Here is a 14,666-nt window from a genome sequence, read left to right as displayed (position 1 = left end):
AAAGTAAAAGATCTAATAAAATACAGTATTAGAATGTATCCAATTGAAGCATTACTTCTGTTTGCATCTTTCTAAAGCATTCTTTGAGTTGGAAAATCTCTAAATTTTATGAGCTTTGATTAACTAGTTTCTAAATCAACAAGTTTCTAAATCTTTTTAATAACCAGGTTGAGAGTCAGCTTGAAGCACTGAAATCTGAATCACAGAACAAAATAGAACTACTTCTTCAACAGCATCAAGACAGGTAGGTGCCTGCCTGAGGTCGAAAATCACAGTGATGCTGTCCAGCAAGTCTCCAGTCCCTCCCCAGCAATTCCAAAATCTAAAAAGCTCTGAAACACAGAAGTTTTTTGTTTCATAGGTTTGTGGCAAACTCTTAAAAGAAAAAAAATTAGTCTGGTACTTGTGAAACAGTAGCGAAGATTTTATTCAAAATTACTGACACAGGAGTTTGCATTAGAGCAGGGGTGTCAAACTCATTTTCACCAGGGGCCACATCAGCCTCACGGTTGCCTTCAAAGGGCCGAATGTAATTTTAGGACTATATTAATGTAACTACTTCTTGACAGTTTAGCGAGAGCTCAGCACTGCTGCTGGGTAGAAACAAGGTGCTGGGCCATATAAAACAAGGTGGAGGCCTACGGGTTTGTGTTTGCCACCTGTGCATTAGAGAGCTCAGGCTCAACTCCTAGTACACAGACAAGCCAGGATTCATAGCCAGATGCAGGGTGAGGGGATCATTGGATGGAAAATTACCAAGAGGATACATGAAGGGTAAGAGGATTCTCACTAAACTGACTTAGCAAGATTCTTACTAAGCGCAGACTTATTAAGGGGATGGAGGAATGGGAGGGGTGAGGCACCAAGGGCAAGGCCTCGCTGAGAAGGCAACTCAGAGGAGCCTGACTGAAGTTTGGTCAGGGAGAAAGCCTTTGTCACTCATTTGTTGGCAAAACCTGACCTGTACTGATTCAAAGCTTTTTATAGTCTTTGTGATTTAGTGAATACTTTAAAACCTTTTGTTGCCTTATTAATATGTTTGGCTTTTGGACACTTCCCTAAATCTCCCTGGGGATGTCATATAATATATAGTACCTATAACTTATTAGCATTGTAAATTTTTTTAAAACCATGAATTCCAAAACCTAGCTGGTCCCCAAAGGATTTAGACAGAGAACTCTGTACCTAACTTTGACACTTGTCATTTAAAAAAGCAGCATATTCAAAGCTAAAACTAAATTTTAATATTGAAAATCATTAATTTTTAAAATAATGTATAGGCTAAATCTTTAGTCAAATAACAATCACCACATTTTTTTAAATAGGATTGAGCAGTTGATAAATGAACATGAAGTTGAAGTAGCAGGACTTACGGAGAAAGCTAGCAGTGCTCGAAGCCAAGCCAACAGCGTCCAGAGTCAGCTGGACATCATTCAGTACGTGTGTCCGGTGGTTGGCATTGGTAGTCTTTCACCTTCATTTGGTTTTTATCTTCTGTTTTAAGATCTTTTTAAAATTGCTTAATAATTGATTTCACAAGAGAGTAAAACTTTCCTAACATTCAAATGAATAGAAAGATTACTTAACATGCAGATACTATTATATGACCATATCAGAAGTGTTATTGTAAGTATTCGGACCTTTTCAGATTGAATGTTTTAAATATTGTTCAACTGACAGGATAAAACAAACACATATACATTGTCTAAATATGTATATAAATCATGTATATATGTATATAAATAATTTTATAGTGTGATTTTTGTGTGTTGAAACCTCTTTATGGATGTTTTCAAACATACATAAAAGTAAATAGTGTAAGGAACTCCCACATACACATTGCATAGCTTTAACAGTTCACATTTTTGAACTTTTAAGAAGCAGTTTTGGAAAATAAAAGATGATTGGCCTAATAGTGCCATATAAAACAACTAGTGGGAGTATCTAAAAGCTAGAGCACACTAGGAGTCACACTTATTCTTAGTTTGCTGTTTTATTTTATTCCCCCTTTAAACCCTTCCTAGAGAGCAAGCAAGAAACCAAAATTCAATGTACATGCGCCAACTCAGTGAACTGGAATCTACTGTTTCTCAGCTACGTTCTGAATTAAGGGAAGCCAAAAGGATGTATGAAGACAAGGTGAGTTTAGATTTTGTTGCTATGCTTCCAGAGACTGTTATACACGGACTCAATCATGAGGTTTTTATTAGTTTATTTGAAAATGAGGAATCAAAGTAATCATTTCAAGGTAAAAGTAATGTATAAGATGGATGCCAAATAATTTTTATTTAAATTGTTTGCTCACATTAATTCATTCTTAGGAAAAAAAAAGTTCCTGCCTACTTTTAAGTAAGTTTCTAAAAAATAAAGAATAAGGTCCTTTTAATAACTTTGACAAGCTTTAGCAAATACCGCAGCACCGGCCGCTGTCCTCCCACCACTCAGTACCTTAGGGGCTGCCTGCTCTCTTACTTCAACCCCTGCTTATTCACCACTGTGCTGCTGGAAAACTGAATTAGGAAGCTGAATCTTCGTGTCTCATCACACAATTGCTTTTAAAACCGGATGCTCATTAATAGTTTATATTCTGTTTTCTCTCACATTACTTAGCTCAGAAGAAATATTCATTATCATTACCAACCATTTTTCCAGATCTTAGGCTTTTGTTAGTTTCAAGCATTTGTAAAACTGTAGAGACCCTACAAAACAAGCAAAGGGCTACCATTCAGAGGAGCTTGTATTCTTTTTGCCTGTGGGAATTTACACTTGCTATCCCAGTCCCCTGTGAATTCCACCTTTATCTGCAAAGTGTCCCAGATCGGAAGATAAATTTCATACATAATCATCCTACTTAGGAGAACCTACAGTTCTAACCATCACTTTTAGCCAATTTCTCACACCCTAGCTTATTGGCGGGGAGGAATAGAATATAAGGAAAATGCCAGCTTTCCTTTATAAAATTACCCAATTCCACAGGATAACAGTACAAGAAAAAAAGCTCCTTATGGGAAAAGGCAACTTAGTATTGTAGCACTGACTGAATATTCCACCGTCTGACCTCTTTTGAGCGCATTTAATTATCGCTGGCCACAGGGAGGCGCTGTTTCTCCTAGGTTCTCTGGTTCAAGTGTGTAATATGAGATCTTGACCTTAAGTCCCTCTGGTACAGCTAAAATAAGAATGGAAAATTTGGCCATGCCTTTATTAAAGTCTCAACAATAAAGAGTAACATGAAACTATATAATTTCGGTTATGAGATGTGGATCCTCTACAGCCGTGGCTTTCACATATTTTGATCACTACCCACAGTAAGAAATGTAGTTGAACTTACGATCTAGTACACTCAGCTGAAGCAATTTCACAAAACAACATCTGCCTCCTTACATATGCTGCTGGCTCTCTTCCATTCTCTTCAGATGCTGATTTGATGCTCCCTAAATTAATTTACTGATTCACCGGTGGGTTCCACTGAGAATAACACTGCTCTACGGAATCGCTTCGTTTTGCTCTTCACCTAAATTCTTGTGTCAAAGTCATTTCAGCCCCTGCCACCTACCAGCAGCCTTAAGGATACTTAGACTGCTTAAGGTTAAACCCAAGAAACAAAAGCCCCGAGAGAAACCCTTGTTCTTTTCTGCCTCTCTTATGCCTGCTTTTTGTGTTCTAGTTTCTTCTCTCAGGATGAGCTTTTCCCTTGAAGATTGATAGCAGGAATGTCTACCCCATTCTGAGCAGACCAAACCTACATAAAAGGTCTTAATCTCAGCCAGCAGGATGGTCCTGATTTCAGCACAGCGTGGGGTGGAAGCATGCTTTATTGCTCAGATCTCGAGGAGGTTGGCAGGGTGGCAGAATGAAGTGCTGACAGTCTGACAGCCAGACAGGAAGTAGGATAGTTGTGTTATTATCCAGTACAGTGACTGGTATTCATCACAATAAAATCATCTTGAAAAAGATTAAATATTCATTGTTTATTGGCAAATGGAACTCTCTGAAAAGTCATGAAGTATAAAAAACTAATCTGTTTCTCTTATATGATTTGAGGTTGCTATAGCTTTCCATTGTAATGTTTCTTGGAGAAATTATCCCTTCATAAGCTATCACCCATTGTTTGCTAATTTGCATATGGTCTGATATTATAGCATTGTGCTGATGAACTCCAAATTGGCCATGGTGCTCCAAATTTGAGCAAAAACTGAAATATACACCTAAATAATACAGAAATAGTTTTTGAGTTTTTACAAGCATCTCTGGCATTACAGAAGCATAAGCATCCAGACGAATGACTGCAAACTTTCTGAATGAGTTGTTTGAGGTCACCTAGATACAAATATAATATTAGAATTATTATCTTGTTTTGCTCTAATGTAAACAGTGCACCTTAAACAGTCAACATTTAATAGAAATAAGGGGGGCATATCTAATTAATTTTAATTCAGATCACTGAGATTTATAATATAGCCTATTGAACCTAATTGAGTTGGCACCTAACTGATGGGTAGTTAGGATCTCACAATACAGTAACTCCCTTTAGTCAGGAAGCACTGAGAGATGATCATGCTGCTGTGTTCACTGAGGTTGGAATGTATTCTGGCCTGAAAGGCATTAATACATGGCATAACTGAGCGAGGCAGATCGAGCAATTTAGCAATAGAAAGGCATCTGGATTCATGAAAAATTCTATTGCTATAAACTGTTTTTGTTGTAGTGACTTGAATATAGAATCTTTAAAAATGCAGATTCTTCTATTTTCATGGACCTTGACTTCACATTCCAAAACCTATTAAAACTTTAAAATTAATTTTGTTTTCCACTGCTTCGGTGCACATGTTGGTATATACTGTATTAGTAACAATAAAGAAAAAAGCATCAAAGAAAATAACACATAAAATCTGTGATTGAAAGATTTGTCAGAAAAGAAACTTAGGGGTGTCGATATTACTTACCAACATGCTTTATGAGAGGCAGTATTAGTACTTTTCCCTGAGGCCATATTTGTTCAGGAAAAAAGTGTTTATTATTTAAAAAAATTGATGACATGACAGGTCTGAACAAAACTTTTCTAACTAGCATGGATTAATTATGAGAAAACATTTAGGAGGGCAGTGTTTCTTTCAGATTCACAAAAGTGTTTAATAAAAGTTGAAGTTGTGTTTTGAAGAAAATTTTAGGTACAGCTTTTGTAGCTCACACAAATGTCTTACTGTAATGCTTCTTTCTATTCTTCTCTTTCCATTTTAGGAGAACCTCCAGAATTCCCCTTTACGAATTTGGACCAGTAGAAGCTGTCACTATTGGCTCTGTAGATTTGGCTTTACTCTTAACTTTCGCTTTTTGACAACAAAAATATCTCATGATCCTTATTATTAGTTGATTTTACCTACCTTGAGACAATTTGGGGCTGAATTTCATATTCAAACAGCGAAGATTTAGTAGCACTGGCTGGAGCTACATACTGTGCAGGAAGAATCTGTGCGAACCTCTGTGCACAGCTCTGCCAACGCACCTGGTGCTGGTCTGCAGCGTCCCTTACTATCCCGTTTCTGTGTCTTTTTGAGCACAGAAAACAAAAGATCCAATTTGGTGTGATTGGTAATGTCTCTAAAATTACTATAAGATCAGAATGAGATCTCAGTACTTATTTGTCTGGTGATCCAAAACAAAAAGATTCATAGGTGGTGAAAGGGAAAACCCATGCTGCTATTTAAAGAAAAGAAAAGAAATAAGAAAACCTTTGGTACATCTTGGATGTCAGTATCTATTATGGACATTTTAAAAGGCTTTTCTTTATAGTGTTTTTTACAGCTGCTTGTATCAGCTCAGCTGCTACTTCAATGGTTTTCCCTTTCACTCTCCATTTATCTTTCTGATTGATTGATTGATTGATTGATTGATACAAATACTTTTACTCTAAAAGTGAAAGGTAAAAGCAGAGCTATAGCAGCTGAGTCAGTACTGACAACTACCAAACGAATGTTCCTGCAGGGTCTGGAGGGACCCCTGCCACTCACACTTAGATGGGAGGATGGGGCTGGACTCTTTGCATTTTGCCTTTTTAAACATTTGGTCTCAGAGATCTTACCATCAAGTTTGATTTTATCAAATGGTCATCTAGAATGTTTTTAAAAATGAAAACATAAATAGCAAGTCTTAATTTAAGTTTTTAAGGCATTTATACAAATATTTGCTCAGTGATAGAAATGGTTTGATGCCAGGCTAGCTAAGAGAGGATAATGTTTTAGTCATATGAGTACCTTTTCAAATTGCAAGTGTTCTTATAAAATTTATAGCTCAAAATATGGTTTCTTTGATTATATTTTATTTCCAAAGACAGGTAGAAAATACAGAATTTCAGCTTTATCAATACTGCTCTTCTCCTGTTTAAAAAAGTACTTAGAAGTATAATTGAAAGGCATTTGAACAATCATCGAGTATCTTTTCACATTATAGATGAAAAAATCAAGACTCAACAAGGTTGTATGATACAACCTAGATCAGAACTTAAGATGTTTGCCTCGGCCCTGACTGGTGTAGCTCAGCGGATTGAGCGTGGGCCTGTGAATCAAAGGATCGTGGTTCGATTCCCAGTCAGTGCACATGCCTGGGTTGCAGGCCAGTTCCCATCAGGGATCCCACACATGAGAGGCAACCATACACTGATATTTCTCTCCCTCTCTCCTTCTCTTCCCCTCTAAAGATAAATAAATGAAAATTTTTAAAAAAGATGTTTGCCTCTTAGCCTGATCAGATTGGCTTTCCAATCACCTTTCTCTACCCAAAGTAAAAGTCGGTGGTTTTCCCCTAAGTGTTCTTGATGTCATTACTAAGTGCTGGCTTAGTCTTTCCCAGTAATAACAGAACCAAAGAGATTATATTAAAATGGTATGCTTCATGCATTTTCCTTAGGAAGCCATTTGTACTTCAGAAGTTGAGCTGTGGGGCTTTTTTCTCTCTGTGCCCCGAAGGAGCACATGGACGACAGTACTGTGTGGGACTGTTAGAGCCTGTGGACACATTGCTGTCAGTAACCTGATGTTTTATGTGTAGCTAGTTCTTGTGAAATGCATTTTTATATGTAGCAAGCAATCAAAGTCAAAACAAAGTCAGTTTTAAAATATATCTAATGGAAATGTTAAAATTTATATTCCAACCCCTGAAGGCTATGATACTACTCTCTAGGTAAATGTGAAACTATTTGATGGTCCTGTATTAGTATTTTTTAAATATTAGGTGTATATATAGATAGAGATATATACAACTTTTTTCTATTCATACTTATTTATCAAAGACATAGTTGCATTATGTGTGTATATAATATGATTAATAAGCATTTGTGGAATTAATAAATGAAGATCTTAAATAAGCCTAGACTCAGTAAAAAGAGTCATTAAGAAAAAGTTAGTCTTGTTCATGCATTCTATAAGAAGATTTAAACATAGCTCATCATCCAAACCAATCAGTAAGTTTTATTTTTGACAGAAATTTTGGAAGCCAGTTGGGTAGATTTAGAAGTAAGAAGGAATATGTAGTATTAGTGCACACATGAAAGATGTCATATTATTGGAAAGCAGATGATGAAATAGTATAGGTATCACATTAAAGATTGGGTAACAATACATAACACTAAGTAGCAACATGTTCTCATAGTTTGATATCTCAGTACCTAGATAGTGAATTTCTGTGGCTCAGCTGAAATCTAAACCAAATCTCCCTCCTCTGAGATCTTAACCTCTGAGCCTACACTGCACCTACCGCGATGGGCCTTCTGGCAGGTCAGAAAGGTGCAGAGAAATGCATGGCTCAGACTGCCCTGTCTGCGAGGGAAAAATGCATCTATAACAACCCTTTAAAGCTGATGCTTGTCCCATTTTATAAAGAAAATGAGGAATGGAATATGTGTATGTAAATATGTTAATATATGTATATAATATACAAAGTCACCTGTTCAACATAAAGTCACTATAAAATAATGATAGTAACTAAAAATGTGTTGCCATTCATTCTTTTATATTCAAAACCTTTTATTATGGAACTCCTGTTATTCTGAATCGAAATAGTTCTAGGTATAATGCATTTCATTTGTGCAGGCTCTGCAGAATGCATTTATGCCGCTTCAGGCTTCCGTAAATTCCAAACTATAGAACACATACTCACAGAAGCTAAATCTTGAATATTTCGTTTGGCTAAGTTCTCCATAGATCGATCTTAAGTTTAGAAAACTTTGCAAAACATATCACAATAAAGTTTTATTTTTGCCCCCAAATAATATTTGTTTTCAAAGACTATTTATTTTACATTACCCACGACATAGACTGTTTGACTTGTGCCTCCCTTTTAGATAGAAGAGCTGGAGAAGCAGTTAGTTCTCGCCAACTCGGAGCTCACGGAAGCACGGACAGAGCGTGACCAGTTCAGTCAGGAATCTGGAAATTTGGACGATCAACTGCAAAAGCTGTTGGTAAGATTGTATTTTAAAATATGAATGACATTAATTCTGGGCAGTTTTTTACGAAAACATTTCACAAAACTGGTTTCATTTGTATTTTGTACATATATACATAGTAGAATGTCCTAGACATTATTCAGGTTTTGGATATAAAATATAATAGTCTATACTTTACCTGCTTTTTTCTCTTAATTAGAACTGATACTGCTTAAAAGTGAGGTGAAGCTAATCTTCAAAAAGCCATAGCCTTTGAACTAGGTACTATATTCCCATAATTTGAAGTAAGGTTGAGTGTTCATTTCAAATCAAAATGACATTTAAAACATATACAAGTTATGTATATAGAAAATTTAAGAAATAAAGAACACAGAAGAAAAAAGAAAAATCAGAGTAAAGGTTAAAAAAATTTTAGGTTCAATTTTTTTAAAGAAAGAAAATACAATTCTGACCATCATGAGCCAGCCTCTGCCCTCTAACCTCTGTTAGAGGTTGAGACATTTAGAAAAGGAACTTTTTGGTGCCCCTTTGTGTGATACCTCAGTGGTAGAGTAGAATAAATTCCTCTCCCCCTGACAAGCCCATTCTAGGGCACAGTGCTTTTTGCCGGTAGCATCATTCTTTATAGGCTGACAAGGGGCTTGAGGAGCATCACCAAAAAGGATGAGCTGGCTTCCATGTGTGCGAAGCTCTAGACTTGGTGATAATTTTTCACTTCTTTCCCTCCTACTGTGTGTTTCCTGGTGTCCTCATATCTAATTTCAAAATCTTGGAGATTAAATGTCTAAATTTCCTGAAATCCATCCCCTCCTTTTCATTTGTACCACCCCTCTCCCCTTCATCCCAAAGCCTCTCATCACATCTGGAACTTGCCAATGAATGTCTCCTTACTGGGGTTCCTCACTCCAGTTTCTCCCCTCTTAGGCCAGCCTAGAAATGCTACCATAGTCGTCCGTCTGAAACACGGCTGTAATTGGGTCGCTCTTTGACTCAAAAATTACTTTCCCTGTAAAGTCCGACTCCCTGCATGTCAAGGCTGTTCATGATCCAATCTCATGCCTACATATACCCAGAGCTCTAAACAGGCCACACATGCCCCTTTCCAGTCCCTTCTTCCTAACCTCTGCATCTCAGACTGTTCCAAGGTCTTCTTGAAACATTGTGATCTCCTTAGTGATTTCTCTCTGCTAGTTCTTAGGACTGTCTTTAATGAAAAACCATTTCCAGTTTTTGGGTTTCTCTTATCTTTCTCTTTGGGTGATAAGTCCTTTAGGATCTTTGAGTCTTTCTTTCTTCCACTCTGTTGAGTTTCTGCTAACAGTAGATATGCACTACAGGATGTATTTTTTTAGTGACTGAAGAGGGAGGTAATTCAATTCACAGTCCATCTGCTACTCTAATCTCAGTACCAGACACTACTGTGCATTTCTGAATCAGTAAACCAAACTACTGCTGCGATTCCTTCATCCTTTTGAGCATTTCTTTAATAGGAGCACACCTGATGTGAAACATAGCATCTTTGTTAGAAAATTCAAAACTAAAAATAGATGACTTTAAAAATCTACTGTATTTTCATTTTCATTATGTATTATTTGGGGTAAGGTCCATTGAGATTTACTTGAAATGCTAAAAGTTACAAGCAAGTAAGATGTTAACTTACTTTTCTAGGAGGTGTTCGTAAGCCATTAAAAAGGAACCAAATCACATAAAAACTCCAAAGATGACATAAGGAGCATAGTTTTAATAATTTAATACTAAGGGGAGGACATCCCTCACTTGTTGCAGGCTGACCTACACAAGAGAGAGAAGGAGCTGAGTCTGGAGAAGGAGCAGAATAAGCGTCTGTGGGACCGGGACACGGGCAACAGCATCACCATTGACCACCTGCGGCGAGAGCTGGACGACAGGAACATGGAGGTGCAGCGCCTGGAGGCCCTCCTCAAGGCCATGAAGAGCGAGTGTCAGGGCCAGATGGAGCGGCAGGTCAGGCGGGCACGTTCGGCTTCCCCAAGTGGCCTCTTGCTGGTGGGGAAGGGGAATGTATTTTATGTCTTGTTGGTAAAGCTGTTTAAAAAAAGTAAAATAAAAAACATCTATGGGCCTAAAATAGTTCTTTTATTCTATGAGCAAGTTATAAAAACCTATACTTCAATATTTTTGACCACTTACTAAATTGCAGATGTTATGCTTTTTCTCATTTTTGTACATTGTTAACTAATGAAACCCGCCCGATTGCCTTTGCATTTTCACCCAGAAATTGACACCCTAATAACTGCTTATTTCAGAAAAGCATCACACCCCAGGGAGATCTTAAGAACAGCCAGTCGAAGGTTTTTAAGCATTGTTTCTTTGCTTCGTTTTTACTTCACTTGCACAGAGTGAGACCGATCCTACACGGGGTGGGTGCCCTTGGCTTCAGTGCTCCAGCAGGGAAACGTGCGGTTCGCTGTTCACAGCAGTGTCCCTTCAGCACTGGAAGGACATGGTTCCATTGCCACTCACTGCCACACAGAGACATAAAAAGCATCCCGCAAAAGAGAAAGCTTCCCAAATTGGAAAGCAAACCAGAGGGAGCCGTTTGGAGGAGCACTATTATTTAAATAAGGCCTCCTCACCTTGGTCACCATGGCAGCCTGTTGTCTACATGGAGTTCTGACAGCAAAAACTATTTGAGTTGGTCTAAGTAGATGTTATCTGATGAGCACTTTTATGTTTTTGAGCTAATTTGTTATATCTCTTGAGGTTGCCTCTACCTGTCTGCCCAAATCCATGAAATTCTTTTTTTCTTTAACAATCAGATGGCAGCAATTCAGGGAAAGAATGAAAGCCTAGAAAAAGTGTCCTCTTTGACGGCTCAGCTCGAATCCACCAAAGAGATGCTCCGCAAGGTAGTAGAAGAGTTGACAGCCAAGAAAATGACCCTGGAGAGCTCGGAGAGGACTGTATCGGACTTGACAGCTTCCCTCCAGGAAAAAGAGAGAGCCATCGAGGCCACCAATGCAGAGATCACGAAGCTGCGCTCCCGAGTGGACTTGAAATTGCAGGAGCTGCAGCACCTCAAAAATGAAGGGGATCACCTGAGAAATGTTCAGACAGAATGTGATGCCCTCAAGCTACAGATGGCCGAAAAGGACAAGGTGATCGAGATTTTGCGACAGCAGATTGAGAACATGACACAGCTGGTAGGCCAGCATGGACGGACGGCTGGTGCTATGCAAGTAGAAAAAGCTCAGCTTGAGAAGGAGATTAATGACAGGAGACTGGAACTACAGGAATTTAAGGTCTGTAGAGTTTTGTTTTGGGGTGTGTGTGTGTGTGTGTTTCAGCTTCTGAAATATATTTTCCTCATAAATCAGAACAGCCTAATTTACTGACGGGGTTTTGTAAAGATGATCTTTGGACACCCTGAAATTATTTGAGAGTATTTGTGTCTGCGAAAAGATCCATACTTTCATTAGGTTCCGGAAGGAGTGGACCAACAATGGTTCAGAACAACCCTTATAAAAGGTAAAAAAAAAAAACCCAGAAAATCCACTGGTCCTTCACGAAGCCTTTCCTGATCCCACAGTTTGAAGTATTTTCTCCCTCCTCAGACAGACCTACATTTGAACCACGTCTCTCACCACTCAGTAACTGAAAAACACTGGACTGTTCGCTGAATCTCAGTCCTTTAACTGTAAAACAGACCAGAAACAAAGACAGAAACTCATAACAATCTTACTGGGTTTTTCAAGGCTTAACTTAGAAATTTTATATCAAACACTAAGTTTAGTTCCTGGCCTGTAGAAGATATTTAGAAAATATTAGCTCCCTTCCTCCATTCTATTATCCATCTAAATTGTACCTCACTTTATTTGTACCCATTACAACCTGGATCACATTCCATATTGCATTGTGTGTGTGTGTGTGTGTGTGTGTGTGTGTGTGTGTGTAAGTAGCCAGGTCTCCTCTTCCCTGTAAGACTGCAGACTTCTTCAATCAGTGTATGCATCCTCTTCATCTCGGTACCCCTGCCCCATTTCTTCGTGTCTTTCACCTAGCACATGCTCAGTACATAGCTATCAATTTTTTTAAAGAATTTATTTATTTGTTTATAGAGAGAGGGCAACGGAGGGAGAAAGAGAAGGAGAGAAACATCAATGTGTGGTTGCCTCTCGAATGTCCTCCACTGGGGACCTGGCCTGCAACCCAGTCACGTGCCCTAAGTGAGAATCAAACTGGTAACCCCTTGGCTCTCAGGCCGGCGCTCAATCCACTGAGCCCCACCAACCAGGGCTAGTTATCAAAATTTAAAACTATTGAATGAATTTTTTTAAAGCTTTGATTTCCTAAGCTCTATGTCACCTGTATCTCTGCCTTGATAACTAAAAGGAGACAAATCACATACAATTGTTTTTTCTTTCAGTGTTATCATGATGTAATTGACATATAACACTATATAAATTTAAGGTCTACAACATAATGACTTGACTTACATATATTGCAATGATTATTAAAATCAATTCAGTTAACATTTATCATTTCATATAGATACACAAAAAAGAAACAATGTTTTTCTTTTTGTGCTGAGAATTTTTAGGACCTACTCTCTTAGCAACTTTCAGATACACTGTACAGCAGCATTAACTATAGTTATCATGGTGTCCATTATATCCCCAGTACTTGTTTCTCTTCTAACTGGAAGTGTATACTTTGGGGCCACTTTTACTCAATTCTGCCCCCCATCCCTTGCCTCTGATAACCACAAAGCTCTCATAAACTTTAGATGCTTGTGTTTCCTCACTCTAAAAATAGGGCCAACTGTAGATTATTACTTCTCCTATAGAGATATACAAGTTTATTGAATTAAAAGCTAAAATTATCTAGTGTTACATTTTTATTTAATTATAAGAATTTTTAATGGCCAAATTCACCATGAAAAAGACTTTTAAAGGCATTGTAATGGCCAGCCCTTACAATGAATACCTTAGAATAGATTTGTGAAACATATTAGAGGAGAAAGATGATTGTTCCACTTTCTTATTAAAAAAAGGGATGGATTTCTGATATTGTTAATAGTGCAAACAAATGGAAGAATCCTATTGAGTATTACATTCTAAAAACTAAATCAGTTTAATCTTCACAGAAATTTTATGATGTGGGTACAATATTATCCCATTATAAAACTGAGACATGGAGACTTTTTTAAATTTTATTTTTAATTGTTTATGCTGTTTGTTACAGTTGTTCTCACTTTCTCCCCTTTTTTCCCCTCTACCCAGCCCAATCCACTCCCCTACCTGGGCCAGTCCCCATAATGTTGTCCATGTCCATGGGTTGTGCGTAAATGTTCTCTGGTTAATCCCTTCCCCATTCTTCATCCGGTCCCCACCACCTCCTTTCCAGTAGCTGTCAGTTTGTTTTATGTATCTAAACTTCTGTTACTATTTCGTTCATTAGTTTGTTGTGTTAATTAGATTCCACTCATTGAGATCACATAGTATTTTTCTTTTACTGGCTGGCTTAATTCACTCAGCATAATTTTCTCCAGGTCCATCCATGCTGTTGCAAAATGTTAAGAGGTTCTTATTTTTTACTGCTATACAATATTCCATTTAGTAAATGTGCCACAGCTTTTTATCCACTCATCTGTTAATGGACATTTAGGCTGTTTCCAAATCTTTATTGTAAATAGTGCTGCTATAAACATAGGGGTACATGGATTTTTTGTTTGGTGTTTTGAAATTCTTGGGGTGTATCCCAGAAGTAGACTTACTGGGTCAGAAGGAAGTTCCATTTTAATTTTTAAAGATCCTCCAAATTGTTTTTCACAGTGACTGCACCAGTCTGCATTCCCACTGACAGTGCACTGGGGTTTCCTTTTCTCCACATTCTTGTCAGCATTTATTTGTTGATTTATTGATGGTAACCATTCTGACAAGTGTAAGGTGATATCTGAGCTTTTAATTTGCATTTCTCTGATAATTAGTGATGTTGAGCATTTTTTCATATGTTTACAGGCCCTCTGTATGTCCTCTTTGGAGAACTATTTATTCAGACCTTATGCCCATTTCTTAAGTGGGTTACTTGTCTTCCTGGCATTGAGTTGCATTAGTTCTTTGTGTATTTTTTTTGGAGAATGAATCCTTGTCAAATGCATCATTGGGAAAATGTTCTCCCATACAGTGGGCTCCCTAGTTGTCTTGCTGATGGTTTCTTAAGCTGTACAGAAGCTTTTCAATTA

The 14,666-nt window shown here is 37.7% G+C and overlaps 1 protein-coding gene across 1 annotated transcript in view; it reads left to right on the top strand.

Moving 5' to 3' along the window:
* Nucleotides 1-14,666, top strand: part of CCDC158 (coiled-coil domain containing 158) — a 62,000-nt gene that overhangs the window by 21,395 nt on the left and 25,939 nt on the right. The window contains exons 7-12 of the mRNA XM_053655672.1: nucleotides 168-244; nucleotides 1,326-1,436; nucleotides 2,025-2,139; nucleotides 8,339-8,458; nucleotides 10,229-10,426; nucleotides 11,242-11,724. Coding sequence (XP_053511647.1) covers nucleotides 168-244; nucleotides 1,326-1,436; nucleotides 2,025-2,139; nucleotides 8,339-8,458; nucleotides 10,229-10,426; nucleotides 11,242-11,724 — 1,104 coding nt within the window. The remainder of the gene's footprint in view (nucleotides 1-167; nucleotides 245-1,325; nucleotides 1,437-2,024; nucleotides 2,140-8,338; nucleotides 8,459-10,228; nucleotides 10,427-11,241; nucleotides 11,725-14,666) is intronic.

Source organism: Artibeus jamaicensis, unplaced genomic scaffold, assembly GCF_021234435.1.
Source record: "Artibeus jamaicensis isolate MK-2021 breed Jamaican fruit bat unplaced genomic scaffold, CSHL_Jam_final scaffold_1031, whole genome shotgun sequence".
In the NCBI taxonomy this organism is placed as follows: domain Eukaryota; kingdom Metazoa; phylum Chordata; class Mammalia; order Chiroptera; family Phyllostomidae; genus Artibeus; species Artibeus jamaicensis.
This window is presented reverse-complemented; position numbering and strand designations above follow the sequence as displayed.